The sequence below is a fragment of the Camelina sativa genome, chromosome 10 (genome assembly GCF_030686135.1).
Source record: "Camelina sativa cultivar CO46 ecotype springtype chromosome 10, ASM3068613v1".
NCBI classification, from domain to species: domain Eukaryota; kingdom Viridiplantae; phylum Streptophyta; class Magnoliopsida; order Brassicales; family Brassicaceae; genus Camelina; species Camelina sativa.
In genome coordinates, this window is record NC_141889.1 from 27,033,160 (window position 1) to 27,054,244 (window position 21,085).

At 39.6% G+C, this 21,085-nt stretch overlaps 3 protein-coding genes across 3 annotated transcripts; all 3 read right to left on the reverse strand.

Moving 5' to 3' along the window:
- Positions 1–6,361: 6,361 nt before the first annotated feature.
- Positions 6,362–6,838, reverse strand: LOC147937445 (glutathione S-transferase T2-like). The gene has a single exon (XM_087468811.1). The coding sequence runs from the start codon at positions 6,836–6,838 to the stop codon at positions 6,362–6,364; it is 477 nt and encodes a 158-aa protein (XP_087324937.1).
- A 2,019-nt stretch (positions 6,839–8,857) lies between these two features.
- On the reverse strand, positions 8,858–11,465 carry LOC104720716 (putative ubiquitin-like-specific protease 1B). Its single transcript, XM_019230825.2, has 9 exons — positions 10,937–11,465; positions 10,701–10,777; positions 10,510–10,603; positions 10,313–10,411; positions 10,113–10,202; positions 9,906–10,031; positions 9,702–9,805; positions 9,334–9,406; positions 8,858–9,079 (listed from the first exon to the last, which is right to left on the reverse strand). Exons 1-9 carry the CDS (start codon positions 11,312–11,314, stop codon positions 9,017–9,019), a joined length of 1,104 nt encoding a protein of 367 aa, XP_019086370.1. The 5' UTR covers positions 11,315–11,465; the 3' UTR covers positions 8,858–9,016.
- Positions 11,466–16,180: 4,715 nt separating this feature from the next.
- Positions 16,181–20,615, reverse strand: LOC104719881 (phragmoplastin DRP1A). Its single transcript, XM_010437868.3, has 16 exons — positions 20,124–20,615; positions 19,709–19,772; positions 19,507–19,614; positions 19,312–19,413; positions 19,165–19,215; positions 18,966–19,027; positions 18,712–18,802; positions 18,552–18,616; positions 18,151–18,345; positions 17,825–17,944; positions 17,684–17,754; positions 17,305–17,530; positions 17,144–17,194; positions 16,839–17,067; positions 16,616–16,755; positions 16,181–16,528 (listed from the first exon to the last, which is right to left on the reverse strand). The coding sequence occupies exons 1-16, from the start codon at positions 20,250–20,252 to the stop codon at positions 16,400–16,402; spliced, it is 1,833 nt and encodes a 610-aa protein (XP_010436170.1). The 5' UTR covers positions 20,253–20,615; the 3' UTR covers positions 16,181–16,399.
- Positions 20,616–21,085: the final 470 nt, after the last annotated feature.

Here is a 21,085-nt window from a genome sequence, read left to right on the forward strand (position 1 = left end):
CACTAAGAAGAAGACAAGTTGAGAAGATATTACACACTTCTCAGATCAAACAAGTAGAAAAGAAGTTTTGATTAAAATGTTTGATGGTTTACAAAGAAGAGATACATGGTCTTTAAATAGGAGAAGGGGGGGGGACGAAATAGAGAAGAGAAAACCCTAGACAATCTTGCAAGTTCAAGTTCAAGCTCATGCAAGATGTCTAGGAAATGACAAAACATTAAATGCAAAGTTTGAATGAGAAAGAGATAGAAAATGGGCCAAAACTTTGTAATGGGCTTTGGACCACGAATTGGGCTGGCAATGGGGGTCTAAAAAAGTTACTTAGGCCTCATTAAAAACCTTGTCAAGAAAACCCAATGGGACAAAACTTGACCAAGGGAAAAAGAGCACCAAAGCAACACTTTACCCTTTACCGAGCACCTTGAGCTGTGAGCATGGTGAATGTGGTTTGAGTCACGTCTTCTAGCTTCTTGTCCAACTCCTTAAGTATTGCATTGATGGCTTGGTTGAACCTCTTGGACCTTGACCTTGTTATAGGACCCGCCGGGACGATCAATGCTTCCTCCGCTTCTTCCGCTGGTACAAGCTGCTCCTCTGGTGCTTCCTCTGGTTCAAGCTGGTCCTCCGATGCTTCCTCAGGTTCAAGTTGCTCCTCAGGTCCGTGTGGTTTGGTTGAGCCGTCCATGGTTTCATCATCCTCTCCCACTTGAAAAGGATTTGACCTCAAAGCCGAATTATCTGCACAATAAGGAAGAAGATCAGAAACGTTGAAACTGCCGCTAACTTTGTACTTACCTTGGAGGTCGAGTTGGTAGGCATTGTTGTTGATTCTTTTAAGCACTGTGAATGGTCCATCAATCCTCGGCATTAGTTTGGATGCTCGCTCCTCCGGGAAACGCTCCTTCCTAAGATGAACCCACACTTGATTACCCTCATTGAAGATGACCTCTTTACGCCCTTTGTTCGCATACTTCTCATACAGCTTTGTCCGGGCCTCCAGATTCTCCTTAGCCTTTTTATGAACCTGTTTGACTAATTCGGCCTTTTTCCTACCATCAAGACTTGATCTTTCACTCAAAGGTAAAGGCATTAGATCCAAAGGAGAAGTGAGGTTGAACCCATAAACAATTTCAAAAGGAGAAAACTTAGTCGCAGAATGCATAGAATGATTATAAGCAAATTCAACATGCGGCAAGCAATCCTCCCAAGTTTTTAGGTTCTTTTTAATGAGCACACGCAACAAAGTGGACAGAGTTCTATTGACAACTTCAGTTTGACCATCAGTTTGCGGATGACATGTAGTAGAGAAAAGCAATCTAGTTCCTAACTTAGACCACAAAGTTTTCCAAAAATAACTAAGGAACTTAGTATCACGGTCAGAAACTATGGTTTTAGGTATACCATGCAAACAAACAACTTCTCTAAAGAACAAGCTAGCAACATGAGATGCATCATCAGTTTTATGACATGGAATAAAATGCGCCATTTTAGAAAAACGATCAACCACCACAAAAATAGAATCATTACCTGCCCTAGTCCTAGGCAATCCAACCACAAAATCCATAGATATATCAGTCCAAGGATGCAAAGGAATAGGTAAAGGGGTATACAAACCGTGGGATTGAACCTTAGCCTTAGCTTGTTTACAAGTAGCACATCGCTCACATAGGCGTTCAACATCTCTTTTCATGTGTGGCCAGTGAAAGTGTTCTTGCATCACCTTATAGGTCTTAGCAACTCCAAAGTGACCCATTAGACCTCCTCCATGTGCTTCCCTTAGAAACAATTCTCTCAAAGAAGAGTGAGGCACACAAAGTCTATTTTCAAAGAACAAGTAATCCTCACGGCGATAATACTTTCCAAAAGCGAACTTCTCACAAGATTGAAATATTTTGCTAAAATCAGAATCATTAGCATACAATTCTTTTATTTGCTCAAAACCTAGCAACCTTGCATCCAAAGAAGTAAGTAAAACATACCTGCGAGATAATGCGTCGGCAACGACATTATCCTTACCTTTTTTGTACTTGATAACATATGGGAATGTTTCAATGAATTCGACCCACCGCGCATGACGTTTGTTGAGCTTTTGTTGACCCTTTAAATGCTTAAGAGACTCGTGGTCAGTATGAATGACGAACTCCTTCGGCCATAGATAGTGTTGCCACGTTTGTAGTGCTCGGACCAAAGCGTAAAGCTCTTTGTCGTAGGTCGGATAATTGAGTGTAGCTCCTCCCAGCTTCTCACTGAAGAACGCTATGGGCTTATGATCCTGCATCAAAACAGCTCCAATACCTATGCCTGAGGCATCACACTCAATCTCAAAAGTTTTCATAAAATTTGAAAGAATTAAAACAGGGGAATTAGTAAGCTTCTCTTTCAAGGCCTGGAAGGCATTTTCCTGTGCAGTTTCCCATTTGAAACCAACGTCCTTCTTGATGACCTCCGTAAGCGGTTCGGAAATGGTGCTGAAATCCTTGACAAACCGTCGGTAGAATCCTGCTAAGCCGTGAAAGCTCCTCACCTCGCTCACATTTGTAGGACTTGGCCAATCTTTGATTGCCTTGACTTTCTCCTCATCAACCTTGATTCCATCTGCACTTACAACAAAGCCTAGGAAAACAAGATTATATGTGCAAAAGGTGCACTTCTTAAAGTTTGCATAAAGCTTTTCCTTGCGAAGCAAATCCAAAACAAGTTTAAGATGCATGACATGATCATTTAAATTTTTGCTATAAACCAAAATGTCATCAAAATAAACCACAACCAATACTCCAATATGCTTCCTAAGGACATGATTCATCAACCTCATGAAAGTACTAGGCGCATTAGTTAAACCAAACGGCATGACTAACCATTCATATAACCCTTGTTTGGTTTTAAAAGCTGTTTTCCACTCATCACCTTCTTTCATGCGAATTTGATGATATCCACTTTTAAGATCAATTTTAGAAAAGATGCTAGAACCATGTAATTCATCAAGCATATCATTTAATCTAGGGATAGGATGGCGATACTTAACCGTTATGTTGTTTATGGCTCGGCAGTCCACGCACATTCGCCAACTCCCATCTTTCTTTGGTACTAGCAATACTGGAACGGCACATGGACTCATGCTTTCCCGGATATGTCCTTTTTCCATCAGCTCGTTCACTTGTCTTTCAAGCTCCTTTGTCTCAACTGGGTTGGTGCGATAAGCTGGTCGGTTTGGTAGAGCGGCTCCTGGAACAAAGTCGATTTGATGTTCGATCCCTCGGATTGGTGGTAAACCAATGGGATTGTCTTCCGGAAACACATCCTTATAATCTTGCAAAACCAGCTCAATCTCACTCGGTAGCACCGGTTTAGGGTTAGTAGAACAAGCAAAAGTTTCTTTGTAAACAAATAGTAAACTATTGTGACTTACCTTGCTCTTACCCTTGTTATCGATTGGTTCAGTTTGTTTGGCGGTTCGCTGTTTCATGCTCAGCTGATCTAGATAGACCTCATGCGGCGTCATTGGAATGAGAGTCGTTTTGCGGCCATTGTGTTCAAAGGTGTGTCGGTTGGTGAAGCCATCATGCACAACTTGTCGCTTTGATTGCCATGGACGTCCAAGAAGAATGTGGCTAGCGTCCATCGGAAGTATGTCACACATGATCTCGTCTTGATACTTACCAATTGAAAGCGACACCTTGACTTGCTCCTTGACAGACATCTCTCCTTTCTCATTGAGCCATTGAAGCGCATAGGGTTTTGGATGCTTGAGAACTTCTAAGCCAAGCTTCTCCACCATAGTCCTACTCGCAACATTAGTACAACTACCACCATCAATAATCAAACTACATACCTTGTCTTTGACTAAGCATCGCGTGTGGAACAAGTTTTCCCTTTGTGCTTGCTCCTCTGTTTTTGTTAGAACACTCAACGATCTCCTCGCAACAAGCAGCTCTCCTTTAGCTGGGGCTTCCAAACCCTCGTCCAATGAGTCGTTTTCCGAACGCTCATCTGCAGACTCAATCTCGCCGTTGTCTTTAAGAACCATGATCCTTTTGTTGACACATTCACTTGCGTAATGCCCAAGTCCTAGACACTTAAAGCAACGAATATCCCTTGTCCTCGTAATCACCTCCTTACCCTTACCTTTTGGGTCTGAATCTATTGGTTTTGGCTTGACGAATGGCTTGTAGTCCTTCTGGTAGCCGGGCTTGTCCTCCTTGTGGTAACTTGACTTACCTGAGTTGTAGCTGGTCTTAGCGATGTTGTAGCTGGATCGAGAGTTCTTCCTCTTGATTTGCTGTTCAAACAAGACTGCCTTGTTAAGCATCTCCTCGATTTACACATAGTGCTGGGTCTCTATACGATCTTGGATTTCGCGGTTAAGACCTCCCATGAATCGTGACATCATAGCTTCTCCATCCTCATGAATATCGGCTCTGAGCTTCAGGGTTTCCATTTCCTTGAAGTACTCTTCAACTGACCTGCTTCCTTGAACCAAATTCCTCAAACGCTGATGAAGATCATGATGATAGTAACTCGGCACAAACCTCCTACGCATGACGGTTTTCAGCTGGTTCCATGTCTCGATCGGTATGTCTCCGGTACGTCTGCGGCTGGTAACAAGCTGATCCCACCAACTTAGAGCATAGTCGTAGAACTTGGTAGCAGCAAGTTTAACCTTGTTAACCTCGGTGATTTCTTGACAAACAAAGACTAATTCGATTTTCTGCTCCCACTCCAAGTAGGTATCCGGGTTGCTGGTTCCGTGAAAGGCAGGGATCTTGCACTTGAGGCCTCCCAAAGGATCTCTTGGCACTGGACGTTCTCGTCGACGCCTCCGCTGACTTCTGTGTGAAGAACCGTGGCTGTAGTACTCCCTAGTCTCGTCGTTAGGTCTTGGTTCCTCCTGGTTCGGCCGTTGATGATGATTAACTCCCCGGTTGGTTTGATTCAAGTAAAGAGCGCCAAATCTTGCATCAAGCATGGTCATGACAGATTTAAGGATCTTCTTTTCCAAGCTAGAAGTTGATGACTCTTCCTCTTCTGATGTCACCATGGTTCCTGAAAAGAAAAAAAAAACAAAGATCCACCAGTAAATAGTTCTAAAAACACGTAAATAAAAACAGATCTGGGAAAATTATGAAAACGAATCTAAAAATTCTCAAATCAATTTTCAAAAATACTAGACTCAAAGGCGATCCAAACTCAATTGATTTCGTAATTTTTGGACGAGTAAAACATTTTATAAAACTCTTGTAAGATGAAGCGACAGATCTGAAAATAAGAGAAAAGTGACGATTGGAATTCAAAACCTGGTTGCAGAGTGGTTGCTCTGATACCACAGGATAGACTCCTGGTAAGGAATCTGCTTCCCAAGAACACACTCGCAGGGTTTTGAAGTTGAACGGATGGAAAGATGATGAACAATGGTTCGAAGATGAAACAAAAGATCGACGAAGAAGGTGAAAGGGTTGAAATGATGCAGCGGATGAAAAGGGGATTGAAATGAACTTCCGAGAGAGATGGAAATCTCCTAGACTTCAGGCTCGAATTCAACTTAGATATTACACACTAAGAAGAAGACAAGTTGAGAAGATATTACACACTTCTCAGATCAAACAAGTAGAAAAGAAGTTTTGATTAAAATGTTTGATGGTTTACGAAGAAGAGATACATGGTCTTTAAATAGGAGAAGGGGGGGGGGGGACGAAATAGAGAAGAGAAAACCCTAGACAACCTTGCAAGTTCAAGTTCAAGCTCATGCAAGATGTCTAGGAAATGACAAAACATTAAATGCAAAGTTTGAATGAGAAAGAGATAGAAAATGGGCCAAAGCTTTGTAATGGGCTTTGGACCACGAATTGGGCTGGCAAAGGGGGTCTAAAAATGTTACTTAGGCCTCATTAAAAACCTTGTCAAGAAAATCCAATGGGACAAAACTTGACCAAGGGAAAAAGAGCACCAAAGCAACACTTTACACTTTACCGAGCACCTTGAGCTGTGAGCATGGTGAATGTGGTTTGAGTCACGTCTTCTAGCTTCTTGTCCAACTCCTTAAATATTGCATTGATGGCTTGGTTGAACCTCTTGGACCTTGACCTTGTTATAGGACCCGCCGGGACGATCAATGCTTCCTCCGCTTCTTCCGCTGGTACAAGCTGCTCCTCTGGTGCTTCCTCTGGTTCAAGCTGGTCCTCCGATGCTTCCTCAGGTTCAAGCTGCTCCTCAGGTCCGTGTGGTTCGGTTGAGCCGTCCATGGTTTCATCAAATCAGAAGCCCCAAGGCTTATGGTTCTAACGAGACCGACATAACCGTAAATGTTGAACACAAACAAAAGATAAATAAGAACAAGAGTGACACAACAAGTAAAGAATATCGAAACCTAAATGTTTGTCAACATTTGGTCAACGAGTTTGTCTCTAAGAAGTTGTTCACCGAATGTTAGTTCAGTCTTGTTAAGCAGACTGTTTAGCAGTTTCATTTTCCCGTGCCTCTCTTTAGCCGCTTGTTCTTGATCCTTCATTGATATGATATTATCTAGCTTACACACTGGACCATCCTCTACATCAATAGTGACAGCCGGTTTCTTCCCTTTTTTCTTAGATGTTTTAACCTCCGGAGGCCTCATCTCAGCTCCATCATCGCACTCTCCTTCCGAAGCGAGTTTAGTCCGCTTATGGCTACACTCCTCCGTGATCCATTTCTGATCATGCTTCAATTCCCTCCAGCAATGTCCTAGCAGAAACGGCTTGTCCATGTCGTTTTTGTAAAGCTCGTACGCCATGCTCAATACATCATCTTCTGATCTTTCTTCTTCAACTCGCTTGTGCGTAACACCCAACAAACTTATTGACTCCATGGTTTATCTTGTTCCACCTAGCCTTACATTGTGAAGGTCCTCTTGCATTTGAAACAGATGACCCATTGCTAGCTTTGTAGTAGTCAGCAACCCTCTTCCAGAAACTTTGAAGCCGCTGCTCATTACTTACAATAGGATCCTTGCTTGTGTTTTTAACCAAGCGCTTATGAGGTTGACATTCTCCTCTGCACTCCATCGATTTCTTATTCCCCTTCCTCCGTCTTCTTCATCCTCATCAACCTCTACATCGATAGAGTCTTCAGATTCAGTTGTCGGGCTAAAGTGAAGTGGTTGAGATGAGAACCCAGGCCTAAAGTGTACAATTTGAGAAGATAAGGTAGAGTTAAAGTGGACAGGCTGAAAAGAGACTGTATTTGGAAGAATCGGATTATCTGAACTGTTAGAGTCTTTTTGAGAATTCATAAGATCAACAAAATATGTATGTGGAAAAGGATTAAGGTTTCTAGGGTCCATTGCTTGTGTTAGTGAAGCTGATGTAAAACAGAAATGGTTTGGAGAGAAGGGTTAGTGAAGCTGATGTAAAACGGAAGTGGTTTGGAGAGAAGGGTTAGTGAAAGCTGATGTAAAACGAGCTTGGGTTTGTAGAGAAGGGTTAGTGAAAGCTCATGTAAAACAAAATGGGTTAGTTGGTAAGGTGAAGTTTACTTTTAAAACATCACCGTTTAGGTTTTTGCTCATTAAGTTTTTACCTAAACTACAACAACCACACATTTATCACCATAAAACAACCTACAAACCCTACACCATCACTACAATAAGTTTGATGTTTAAGCATTCATCAATGATGACTCGACAAGTATCTACCTAAACAATTACTAACCGTATTTATCACAACCAACAAACAAAAAGCAATCATCAATGACTGACTCGACTATTACCTAATCTAACACCAAATTAATTACTCAAATGTTACTCAAACACTTGATCAAATACACGGCAAACAATATCTTTCAACAACAATTGAAAGCTAGAGTACCATACTTTTCCACACAATTATTGTAACAAAACACAAAGCAAACATAACACTTTAAGAACATGAAAAGCTAATAATTCATTCCAACACACAACTGCAAACAAAATCTTCCAACAACAATTGAAAGCTAGAGTACCATACCCTTTCAGAATCGACAATCCAAACATTGTGTCCACATTGTGAATACCACTCCAAATCAAATCAATTTGACCTCACACAAAACATGACAAAAGAGTCAATATTAATCACATAGTTACTTATACAATATATAACAAAAAAAAAAAACAAACACGAATGACAATGAATCAAAAACAACTAGAAGAGGAAGAGAAAGTAACATTAACAGTCTAGCTACATCCTAATCAATACTCTAATCTGATTAATCTGGACATACATCTAAAACTGTAGCTTCGTTTCCCTGCAGTGACAACGAACCAACACATATAGAAGAGGAAGAGAAAGTAACAATAACACTCTAGCTACATCTAATCGATACTCTAATCGGATTTATCCGAAATCCTAACAATCAATCGGATTAATCCGAAACCCTAACAATTAAAGACCACACCAAGCTAAAAGAAAAACATGCAACCAATCAGACATGAGAAATGAACCTTCTCCCTCCGATTCGTTAGGGTTTGGACCTCGCCGTTAGCTTCAGGGCACCACCAGAAACAGCCGCCGCCATTGTCCCACCAGAATAGCCGCGTCATTGTCAAATCTAACGGTTTTGCCGATCTGGAAGCCATCGCCTCCGGGTAACCAACAAACAACCAGTTTACGCCGGAAAAATTAATGGAATCAACGTGAATCCATTGTTTTCTCCGATTTCATCAAGAGTCGCATCGTCTTTCGCCTTCAGAAACGAGAGAGAAGAGAGAAAGAAAGAGAAAAAGAAATGGTGAAAAAAAAAATATCTCGCTTCTATATTTACGTACCAACCACTCATGAGAGTTTCACATATCGTTGTTAAGGTGTTGCTCGGAATGCTTCCAACAGCAACGATTCTCGGGTTAATAGACCCATTTATGGGTTTTTATTATTTATTTGGGGCCAAATACAAAAGCAATCCAGTGAGAAACGCCCAGAAAGATATCTCTAAGAGGAGGCTTATTATCTAATACATATTAATGTTGGCTTTTGTAAATATAGCAAGCTAATGTCACCAAGAAGGGGTAATATTATTAGTCGGCTTGCAGTCTCAGTATCTCCTTTGTTGTTCTTAACCTGAAGTATGGCATGTGTTTCTGCAAAAAGAAATCAAAGAGGAAATGAATTCTCATCTGTTCATACAACAACAAAAAACCCTACAACAACATCTTTTCTAGTCATCAGTCTCTTAACACATATATATACGTTTCACAAGTACCTAACCAATTAATTCTCATCTGTTCTAAACGGGTTTGCTAAGCAATCATGTTTGAACCGGATGAGAGAACTGAATATTGATACACACGGATTCATAAGCAAACCGCAGACCTGGACATCATCTCTTATTTACCTGGCTAAACTGTAGACTCAGTCCTCTACTGTAAAAATCAATGTATTTAAGCATAAACATCCCACAGTCGTACCTGAGAATTATTACAAAAGACTAGTGTCAGTAGATCTCTTAACTGCACAACACAAAAAGTGCTATAACAGACAAGGAATCAAATAAGCTTGTAACTGGAGAAGATGGTATTACAAAACTAATCTAGGTAACGTAACAGTAGCAGCAAACTATGAGAAAACATTGTTTTTTTTTTCATATATAGACAATGAATGTTTGGAAGATTCTACAAAAGGAGGGTATGCTAATAATGTAACTAAGATAATATTCCTTACAAGTGAAGTGATCAATGACATAGCAAAATGGGTATGACATACTTATTCTGTTGCTTAGGAGATTCGTTCACGAGTATCTTGTCCCATGAACTGACGTCAATATCCTTTTCATTCTTGTCTTTTACTTCATCCACCAAGTACTTTGCCTGAAACAATAAAATATTGGTTCCATGATCATGGCATTGCATCTCCAAAGTACCAAATTATGGACAGAGAGTTTAATCATCAATATAAGCTATACCGTACCAGAGCATCCAAAATTGTAGGACCAAATACTTCATCATTCAATGAATCAAAATACATGAACTTGTGTTCCCTATTGTTAATCACTGCCACGGCCCAGTGTGTACCTAAGTGGATCGGAACAAATATCTGCACAGGTTTCAACATCATCAATCAAATTGGATTATAATATTTGAGGAAAAAAACATATAACAAAAAGGGAAACCTCACTATGTCACAGTCAATAAGATTATATCCTAGCTTGCTGTAGGCAGTCCATCTCCTGACAGCTTGGTAGTTGTAACCGGAGTCGCGTGCCAGCTGAACAGATGTAATTTAAAAATACATATAGGCTGCGAAGCTCATGGCCGCAAGAACAATCTAAATGAGGAAACATACAAGCATGATGAGAACTAAAACAGAAAGCAAACCTTAATGTAAAAGAAGGTATTGAAGAAATGACACTTGAAGAACTTTTGGGGATCTCTAGTTTCTCTCTCTTTCAGCAGCTCGAGATAGAGATTAACGACCTTATAAAAACAAAATAATGGCAAAAAAAAACCAAAAACAAAAAAACAGAAGGAGTCTGGAACAGATGACGGAAGAATAAAAAATAGCTTCAAAGTACCTCGTCGTTAAGCCATTGAGTTGGCATTAGGCATTGTAAAGTACTTCCAGTGATTTGAATAGAGGATTTTTTATGCGAAACCAAAATCTTCATTCTGAGATAGTAGCAGCAATACAAAAAAGAACTGTGGTTAAATTCTCTCACAATCAGAAAGAATCATGCTTTCTGAAAAAGACAACAAATTAAAATACCTATTCGTCTCAGAGAAGGCACTGTTGACTTGAGCTACTTCCTCCTCTTTGAGCGGTAGGAAAGGTTCACGAGAAAACTTCAAACAAAAATGAATACGAGAGCGCTTAAATAATGAAATCTAAAACAATCTCATCATCTTTTCGTTATATATATATCCTCCTAATTAACAAAGTCATATCATTTGCGATTTCGAAGATTAAAACAAGAAATTAAAGAGTGTTATGGTTTGAATCACCTCAACAAGCTTCTTTTTACCACCACTCCCATCCGTGGAAGAATGTCCCTCAATCCTATCATCGACAACTTCAACAACGTGGGCTTTTGAATCTTTATGGTTGCTACAGAGATCATCATCTCTATGATGACGCCTTGCTGCTTTCTTTTTCAGTAACAGGGAAGCACGAACCCACAATTTGATTCTAAGAAATCCTCTGCAACAGGTGTGAAAGTCTTGTCTAAGACTCAATCTCGATATTGTTGTGTTCTTACAAGCAGACGAAGAAACAGGTTTGTCCGAGATTGTGCGTTTCTTTCTTGAATCTAGGGAGTGTCGGAACGAGATGCTACGGTAGCGATTGCGACTACGACTGCCATGGTTGGGTACAACGGCCATAACAGAGAGAGAGAGAGACTAGTTCAAAGAGTCCGTTCGTTTCTTCTGCAAGTGACTTGGCAAATAAATTGGAGAAGATGAAGCGGGAGATGCTCAATAGGAGAGACAAATGTTTAAGACAAAGGACAAGAGTTATAACATTTTAGGGTTTAACATTTTAGAGTGAAAGCATTTTAGGATTTATAAAGTCCCTTCAACTTCACACCCACTGACTCGAGTCGAGCCCATTTTCTAGTTTATATAAATTTACTCAGTAAGTTTATAAGAGATCCAACCCAACTTAACCAAGACGAAATTCTTCATCAATTTGAATCTGAACATGCATTTTTTTTTTTTTTTTTACTTTCAAATTTTATGAAAATGAAACAAATTAACAAAAATAATTAATGTTTACTAGAAACTAGGTTTTCAACCGCAGTACACCGTGGGACTAAATTATAAATTATTGCATTTGAAATAATAATTTTTATGATATTTAGTTTTCAAATTCTCAATTAATTAACTTTTATCTAATTAATTTATAATTTTGTTTAGAATGTTTCTTCTTCTTCTTACGTTTTATACAATTTAGAACCTAATTACATTATATTTTTTAATAGCTAGATAGAATATAAAATTTTAAAACACTTATTTTGTTTTTGATAATTAAACAGAGGTATATGTCTATATGGTATGTTAGTACATATTTTTATGTGTATACATTTTATTTTTATTTTTTGGAATATTAAAAAGTATGTGTTATATTTTGTAGTTCATATACTAAATAATTTATAAGTTAGTTTTCCAAACTATGCCTACAAATCTATAGTATATGAAATAAACTAATAGTTTTAGTGTTAGTTTTATAGTCCAAACCCGTCATGCTAGGTGGAACACGCAACATCTTTAAAGATATTTAATATGCAAAAACTCATCTAAAAGTTACTTTTTATCAACCAAGTTTTCAAATTTTTATCAATTAAAGAAACGGGTTTACTTCTGAAGTAAACTTCTTCATTCACCTCTTTATAAAATAGGGAAATAAAATATGTATACCATTGCAAATGTGACCAACCTTTCCAGGTCGTCCAACTTGTCACCGACCTCTCCAGGTCGTCCAGCTTATCGCCTATCTCTCCAGGTCGTCCAGCCTGTCGCCTACCTCTCCAGGTCGCCCAACTTGTCGCTTACCTTGCCAGGTCGTTCAGCTTGTCGCCTACCTCTCCAGGTCGCCCAACTTGTTACCTACCTCTCCAGATCGCCCAACTGCCTAGCTTTTCTCCTAGATCGCTTAGCTTCCCTAGCTATCAGCTCGCCGTCACAACTTTAAGAGCAGTTGGCCACCGATCTAGAAGGAACCAAGAATAGATATACATATAAACTTGAAGCTCCGAGACTTAGCTTTCTAACAAGATCAACCACGCCTCAATCGGTGCTTTGTATCTCAACTTACGACCAATTTGCTTGAGCAGATGCAGCCTGTCCGCAATTGTTAGATTGTCTCACATCATGAAAATATTCCTAGCGATCCAGATAGACCTTTAGGCGATCTGCATATCAGTATGAAGTCCCGAAGCTTATCGTTCCAACACGACCGACCTCGCCTGGAGCCGAGCTGTTTCAAGAAATTTATCACCAATCTGCCTCAACTGGTCTAATCTGTCAGACCTCTATATCGCAGAACCGACCTTAAAAGTAAGCCGACTTTTAACGACGTTTACCATCGATCTGGAAAGCACCAGGCGTCTTATAGCATATAAATCAGAAGCCCCAAGGCTTATGGTTCTAACAAGACCGACCTCGCCTCAATCCGAGTTGTTTCAAGAAACTTATCACAGATTTTCTTCAACTGGTGCGATCTGTCAAAACCCTAAATCGCTGATCCGGTCTGTCAAAAATCAAGATTTGAAGGCAATTTCCTGGTATTATAGGAAGAAGCAGACGCCTTACTACATATCTGAAGCCCGGAGGCTTATCTTTTTAACAAGATATACCTCGTCTCAATCCGATCTGTCTGCATAAATTTATCATCGATTTCTCTAAACCTGAGATAATCTGTTAAAACTCTAAATCACAGATCCGACCTGTCAAAAGAACCGACTTTGAAAGCCATTTCCAGTCGTTCTATAAAGAACCAGACGACGATCTACGTGTCAAATTGAATCCCGAACGCTCATCTGTCTAACAAGACCAATTTCATGTCAATCGGTTATTTCTACCAGAAGCTATCACCAAGTTTCTGAAACATATGCATTCTGTCCGACACATTCACCAAGATAAGTTTTCTATACATTCATATATGATTTGCTCAAATCATCTCACACTAGATATCTTCATGCCATATAGAATCAACAAAACGCATGAACTTGAAAATCATTATCACTTGATCATATGCATTTGATTTGCTATCCTCTTTACCACATGCCTAGCATTCTTGATTGTTTATGCATCGTTATTGTGAGGGATCTCTTCAACATGATGGCGTAGGATCGGAAATCCAAACTCATCAGTTTAAAAAAAACCAAGCCATGCCTCGTATAAACTCAGTTCGGTCCCGAGCCATGCCACGCAGATCGGGTTGTTATTGGCATATTGTGTTCTTCTATGAATTGGATGTGAGATGCTCATCATACCTCTTCCCATCCTATTTATAGTGAAGGGGAGGGGAGATAACCGCTGAGTCCCAATATTTTTTACACCAATCATATGGTAAGAGCATATTCGCCAAGGACAGTCAGATTGCGCTGCGAACTGTGTCAGCATTAAATGCTGCAGTTACACGCCAAAAAAAAAAACTACTACGTACATATACACGCATGTTTATCCAATTGACTTTTCATCAACATCCTGTCTAGGAACACTTGAGCCGGACCCGGACACCTCTCGGACACTCATATCACCTACGGTACAACTCAGACCAATAGCTCATCCAGGACTTCAATACAGAAGATCAACCACTTCGTCCAAGCATTCGTCCAAGAAGACCGAGAGATCGACTCAGCCAAGACAACCATCGGCGAGACCGTCCGTACGACCTTCGTCCTTATCCAAGGACGAGGGCACCAAAGACGTTAAGATCATGACTCGTACTCTTTTTCCTTAGTTCGGGTTTTTCCCATGAGGTTTACTGGAAAATGTTTTAACGAGGCAACGAGTCCTGACGCACAACGCCGCGTTTTGAAGCCAATAACATGGTTCCCGTGTCCAGCCTAAGGACATGGCCTATTTTGTCTTTGTGAAAGACTCAGTAAATGATCGCGACCCGCACTCATATCAGTTCGCGTGCTCGGAATTTAGTTTTCCTAAAGTTTAGATCGAATATTTTCTCTTATAGTTCGGAAACTCGGATGGATAATCGAATCTGCCGAACTGGGGGGATTAATTGTTGGTGCGGGATATAGCACCCACAACATACCGACCTAAACCGAAGGTAAACCGAGTAACTCTGCACATTAACTAAACCGAGGAACCCCCTCTTTTGGGACAGCTAAACGGGCCTATAAGTAGAAGCCCGACGAAGTCACTCAACCGCCTCCCTGAGCCCGATCTGGTCATCAAAAGAGGAAGTTTACCATATCTTCAATCCGAGATGTAAGGAAAATAGACTTATCTTGTAATCAATGCATTCATATAAATAGAGGGATACCTCCTCTTTGTAAAGCATCCGGCAATTAATACAAAACTCTAATTCTTCATTATTCTTGAGCAAAACCCTAGCTTGTTTTCTAAGAGATTTCAATTCCCTTTTGCTTGTTAGTTTTGATCCGATTTCTTAGAGAGATAGCTTTATTGAATTTGTTCCCCCCTTCAAACAAATTCAATGTGTGAAACTCAGTTTCTACAATTGGCCCCCTTCAAACAAATTCATTTTGTTACCTTTTAATACACTTAGTTTCTATAAAAAAAATCGAATATAAGTAAAGTTAATTTGTTTATTAAATTAATTATTTAATGTTAATGGCATCCCTGTAAATAAGTGTCAACTTCAGGATTTATTTTATAAATGTCTCCAAAAATGTATATAAAAATTTGACAAATATATATTGCAAAAAGAATGTCTAGCTACTAGTGATAATATTGTACATACGTAGTCCACTCCAGCCTTGTTGTGATTGCTTTTTGTTTAGCCATATGTGCATCTCTTTAGATTCCAATCTCATACCCAAATTTTTGTCTTCCCACCAACTCTACAATTGTCATCATCGGATGTTGCCTGAACAGGCCTTCCAATCCTTTCTGCTGCATATACCAACCCGAAACTTGTGGATAACCATAACCAATGTGTTTCATATCCATTGTAGAGGGCAAAAACCATCCATTTACATCTTCTCCTTATAATCTTTCATCAAAGTCTTCAAAACATCCCCATTCCTACACACAAGTCATGATATTCAAGCCACATATTTGACGAAAGCCACAGTTTTTGAACACTAGAACAAACGCATTTCTTCATAACCGAACTCGCAGATGCCTCCACGCATGGCCGCTTCTCCACTGCATTGTGAGCTTATTATATCTTTACCTCCACCAATACTATTGTTTCTACCATCACCATTTGCAATTACACTTGTCCAATACCTTCATCACCATTAGCTTCTTGTTGAAACATAATGACTAAGACATTAAGACATGTACAAGCTACAAAAAAATTAGAGATCATCGACTCCTTGTGCAAAGAGTTTATATCCATTAGTGAAAGCAATATTTTATTTTACGCATATTTTTGAAAGCATTTTCTCCATTCCTTTCCAACCAGATACTGCTGTAGTAAACTCAATTACGTGCTTCGAACCAAGATTCCCGGCAAAGGAAAAGTTATCACACCAAATAATAATGCATAACAAACAAGATCGATATGTCAAGCCCATGCATAGCGGCATCGGGGAATGGACAAAAAACAGAGTGGATTTAATAAAACGATCTACATAACATATCGGGTCATGGATACAAAACAAAGAGGCATGGCAAACATTGTGATGTTATAAAGCGATACTGCAGTAGGTATCGGGAAGATCATCTTATAAAAATTACAGAACCTAAATTCCTGTTCGGGTCTGAGCCACACCGACCAGAGCCGAGTAAAACAGACAGTATGTGATGCTGGATTCACTTGGACCAAGCGACAGCGTCGATCTCGGATTGGGCAGCTCGGTACAACTCCAGCCGCTTAGAGATGGCACTGCGTCTCTCCATGATTGCTGGATCTTCGTTCAATAGCGACGAGAGCCTCTTCATCTGTAGGAATTCACCAGCTTTGTTCACTCAGTGTTTACCCGAAATACATTTCTTTATGTTAAGACAAAAAGGTAAGAAAGAACTTACATCCATGGTACCGAGCTCGGCAAAGAAATGGTCGAGGAGGCTACGCTTGGCTTCTCTGACTTGGCAGTAGACGATGGACTTAGGGATTGAATTCCGCAGGCCAGCACAGACCATGTTCACGTAAGACAAAACATTGGATCCTGTCGCCAATTGTGAAAGGTGTGTGAGATATAGTAATATATACCGCACCAGATAATTACATATTTACAAGGTTTAACCTTACCGATTCGTCTGAGATAGGAATCATTGTAGCGGTCAAAAATGGAGTGTGTGGGGTTACCACCCTTCTCAACATCCTGGGGAAGTTTCCTGAAGAAATCAACAGTGAGGTAACTGCACTCCATGTCAACCAGCTGTAGTGTTGCTTTCTTGCTTCCTTCCCGCATTTTATCCAGCGACTCTATGGCCGCGTTTGTCACCTCCACTCTCAGAGCTGGGTATTGCTTTAGCTCCTGCACATGTTCAAACCGTCTACAACAGTGTACAAAAGTACTAAGTTGTTGGAGATATATATAGAAAAGAACGTACCACAGTCTCATTCACAGACTTGTGAACCAGATCCTTCAGGATGGCATGAACCTAATATTTAAACCATAGGAAAATCAACCAAACAGGAAAAACGCTTATTGTTTTAAATTTATTCGGTTTTTGATGCATTTTGTATAGAGATGAAAGTAAAGAGTTCATACGGTGTCAACAGATGCTTCAGCAGGGCCTCTGATGGAGACAATAGAAGACTCAATGAGGCGACGGTAACCTTGCTCTGGAGCAATCAAGTGAGGCTGGTAACCATCAGCCTCAGTGACCAGCTTCCGGATGTTGTCCATCGCCAGCTGTTTGTCAAACTGGAGTCTCTTCAGAGCCGCAGGAAGCTGGTTATCAAACACGTTATACACCTTTTCACCACCAGCACGCCTGCGTAATCAACCATAGGCTCATAATTACAATATTCTTTTGTTGTTTCAGTTTGGTCAAGATTCGAATAAAAACTCCGATGCTATTACAACTCATGGTTTAATCTTAAACATTTGCGGCATTAATCAATTTGAAACAAGAGTAAAAACGTACACTCCATCAAGATGTTCCTTGAATATTTGATCAAAAAGCCGACATATCTCCATTATTGAGTACAATTTCCCCTGAACCAAAACAGTAGGTAAATCATAGTAACTACAATACAATCGAATACAAAAGAATACGCAATCTTACCCCTGCATCAGCTGCAATAGGCTTTCCAAGGCGACTTAGCTCAGTTTCCAGCTGTAATACTGTCTTGTTAATATTAGACTGAATGCTTGGAATTCTCGATTTGATCACATGTTCTAGATGCTGTGCAATAACAACAAAAGTTGCAGTTAGTCTCAGAGCTAATGGTTATATATGGAGAGCCAAACTTCCTAGTTTCCTAGTAGGTTCTTGTGACAATTTTATATATTTTCTAGCTATCTCGGCTACAAAGAAAATTAGAAGGCCAACTTACTTATTATAAAGACCATGGTGAAGAGATCTAAACCTATCCTCGTGAAAGCATTTACCTTGGAGAGCATCTTTGCCAAATGCTCGGAACCCATTTTATGAGCAAGGTGCCTATACTCAGTAGTATTGGAAAAGTATTCCCTTTCTCTTTTTCGAGCGGCAATCATGTCGACATTCTTGTTAATATCTGCTTGGGAACGGTTGACCACACCAACCCATGGATACTTAAGTTTAAAAGATCTCCCTTCCAGAATCTGAGCAAAAAAATCATTAAGTAACAGGGCACACATTAAACATTAATGAGGAAACATATGTATTATGATACTAATTAGTATGTGGTAACTCCAACATCATATCATAGACTAATTACAAAAATATATCATTCTGCATTTCCAACGCATTGTATTCACAGTAATTTCAGCTACAGTACAACTATTTAATAAACCGGGATTCAACTTACTTCCACTGCATCAGTCCCCTTGTCCATAAGATCAATCTTTGTCAAGACACCAAATGTTCTCTCCCCTGTAAAGATCACAAAGAGTATAAGAGACATCGGGTGGCAGCATAATGTGTTGGGTCTCTTTTGTGGAAAACTAAGTGGTTTGTAAAATGCTCACCCGATGGATCAACCTCACGGGAAATTTTAATTGCATCTGAGGTAGCAAGATCTTGGTTTGCAGGTGAAATAGCCAAAATGATGCAGTTGGGCTGTAAGGAAATTTGATTAAACAAAAAACAGAATATCGTCAACTCATTTGCTATACGGAAACAAAAACAATATCGGGTACTTATATATTACCAAACCTAATTTAAACTGGTGATAGCTGTCGGTAAAACATGTAAGGGTCTGTAAGTAAGGATTTCCAGTTACCTTTTCAATGTAGTCCCTAACCATGTTTTCAATGTCCTTCACTATACTTTCAGATTGTCCGTCTACATCAACCAAAAGAAATTTGTGTGTCATGCTAAGCTATGTATGGTTAAGAATAAAGTTTATTGCCCCATGCTCCAGCGATAGAGAAAAGACCTAAACTTCTGTTAAAGCACGGATAACATTTAATGTAACTTACCAACAGCAACTTTTGTAAGCCCTGGAAGATCTATCAGTGTCAAGTTGACAACTGCAAACATAGCAAAGAGGATAAAAAGTTATAGGATGAAATGTCATGAAAATTAAAAGCAAATACAATTGGGAAGAGATTTTGAGTGGTCCTAACCATTGGGAGAGTATATGCTAAGCTGAATGGGAACACTAGAAATAGACTTGCTGCGTCCAGTCTCTCTGTCAGTCTCATCTTGGATCTCCTTCCTCACAGCAGCTAGAGAGGTGATTAGAGTAAGAAATAATCAATGAAACATGCAATAGAGGAGAAGGTGAGAGTTGAAACGCAAATGAGACAACCGGAACCCACCAAAATCAGTAAATCTTTTCCTCGGGAGGTGAAGAAACTCTGCATACTCCCGGGTTCCATCATCAATCTTTTGCAACTGTAAGACAAGGGGCCTTCGAGTAACAATACCTACAAACAGTTCCCGCAAATGCACATTTTCATGACTAACGGAATAAGCAATTTCAATTTATAACTATGGAAGAGGTGTTAACGGCGTGATTACCAGATCCACGGGGTAAAAAGTCCTTTCCCACGATGCTCTCCAGGACTGAAGACTTCCCTGAGCTCTGTGGAAACAACAACAGAAACTTAAGGCCGCATAGGTGATAGGTTTATCAAAGTACACTTGCTAAAATTATTATAAAACAAAACAAATCAACGCAATCGTATAGAAACCCCTCTCCACAACAATCGTAGCTTAAATGATTTAAGACCAACTAGTGACTGAGAATATCGAAGTCAAAGCCAAGTCCACATTCCTCAACACCAATTGCTCGCAAAGCTATTCAACTCTAATCCCTCACGATCCGAGTGTTGACAGGCAAAAATAACGAAGTTTTAACTCGAATTCCCCAACTCAACATATAGATCTTCAAGCATATAACGCAAGGAAGGGGGAGGGAGATCGAGATGCAAACCTGACCACCAACGACGGCAATCGCAGGCAAGGACTCCCAGAGAGTAGGTAGGGCGCTGGAGTCTCCATGGTCTCCGAGAGCCGTGCAAGCCCTCTGTATCTTGTTAACCAGAGAGATCAGATTCTCCATCGTTCTCTACTCCTCGGTTTCCCAATATCAAAGAGATGAGAAACCCAAAATACAGTAGCAACTAGGGAAGATCGACGAGATCTGATACCTCCGACGGGAAAATCAACTCCGACAAGTACAGATCTGCGATGCCGATGCGACGGTGAGCTATTCGAACCAGAGAGAGAGAGAGAGAGAGAGAGAGAGAGAGAGAGATGAGAGGTTTTGAATTTGAATCGATGAATGAATTTGCGAAAGTGTGTTTGTTGTTTTTTTTGTTTTTTTTTTTGCCTTGGGAAAAGTAAAAGGGATGAAAGCGGTTTATATAAAGTAAGCAAGTGCAGGGTTCTTTCATCTGTCTTCCTTTCTTTCCTGATAACAAGTGAAACGGCGTGGTGTTTATTACGATATTTGAAAACGACGAGATGTTTATTACTAGGATTTCTCCCTTTTAGTCATTTTTTTTTTTTTTTTTTTGTAAAAAAACTCATGTATAGTAACATTAGTTTTGAAGAATTTTGGTGGAAAAAGTGAACGTTACATCATTTAGAGCTGAGGAATATGAAATTGCTTATTCAGTTAGTCATTACATTTTCATGACTAACGGAATATTTTTAATTTTACTATGTTGTAGTATTTTAGATTATTTATTTTAGTTTCTATTTTGAATCTCTAAATTATGTAAGACTCATATATCATCATGCTTATTATTTTCATTTTTAATTATGTCAAATTATTGTCTTTCAATTTCTCAGATTTATTGGGTTGGTCATAAACAAAAAAAATGTTTTCTTTCATTGTTTCATCCAAAATATTTTTTAAATAAACAATTTTAGTGGTAAAGAAACTGCCAC

Excerpts from the sequence above, each read along its gene's own strand:
- LOC104720716 (XM_019230825.2), bottom strand. The coding sequence starts at position 11,314 with ATGGCCGTTGTACCCAACCATGGCAGTCGTAGTCGCAATCGCTACCGT. Across the intron at positions 10,412-10,509 it reads CTCAATGGCTTAACGACGAG|GTCGTTAATCTCTATCTCGA; the intron begins GTACTTTGAAGC and ends TGTTTTTATAAG. Across the intron at positions 9,407-9,701 it reads TCTCCTAAGCAACAGAATAA|GTACGACTGTGGGATGTTTA; the intron begins GTATGTCATACC and ends AATAATTCTCAG.
- LOC104719881 (XM_010437868.3), bottom strand. The coding sequence starts at position 20,252 with ATGGAGAATCTGATCTCTCTGGTTAACAAGATACAGAGGGCTTGCACG. Across the intron at positions 19,773-20,123 it reads TTGCCGTCGTTGGTGGTCAG|AGCTCAGGGAAGTCTTCAGT; the intron begins GTTTGCATCTCG and ends TTGTTTCCACAG. Across the intron at positions 16,756-16,838 it reads TTCCTATCTCAGACGAATCG|GATCCAATGTTTTGTCTTAC; the intron begins GTAAGGTTAAAC and ends AATTGGCGACAG.
- LOC147937445 (XM_087468811.1), bottom strand. The coding sequence starts at position 6,838 with ATGGAGTCAATAAGTTTGTTGGGTGTTACGCACAAGCGAGTTGAAGAA.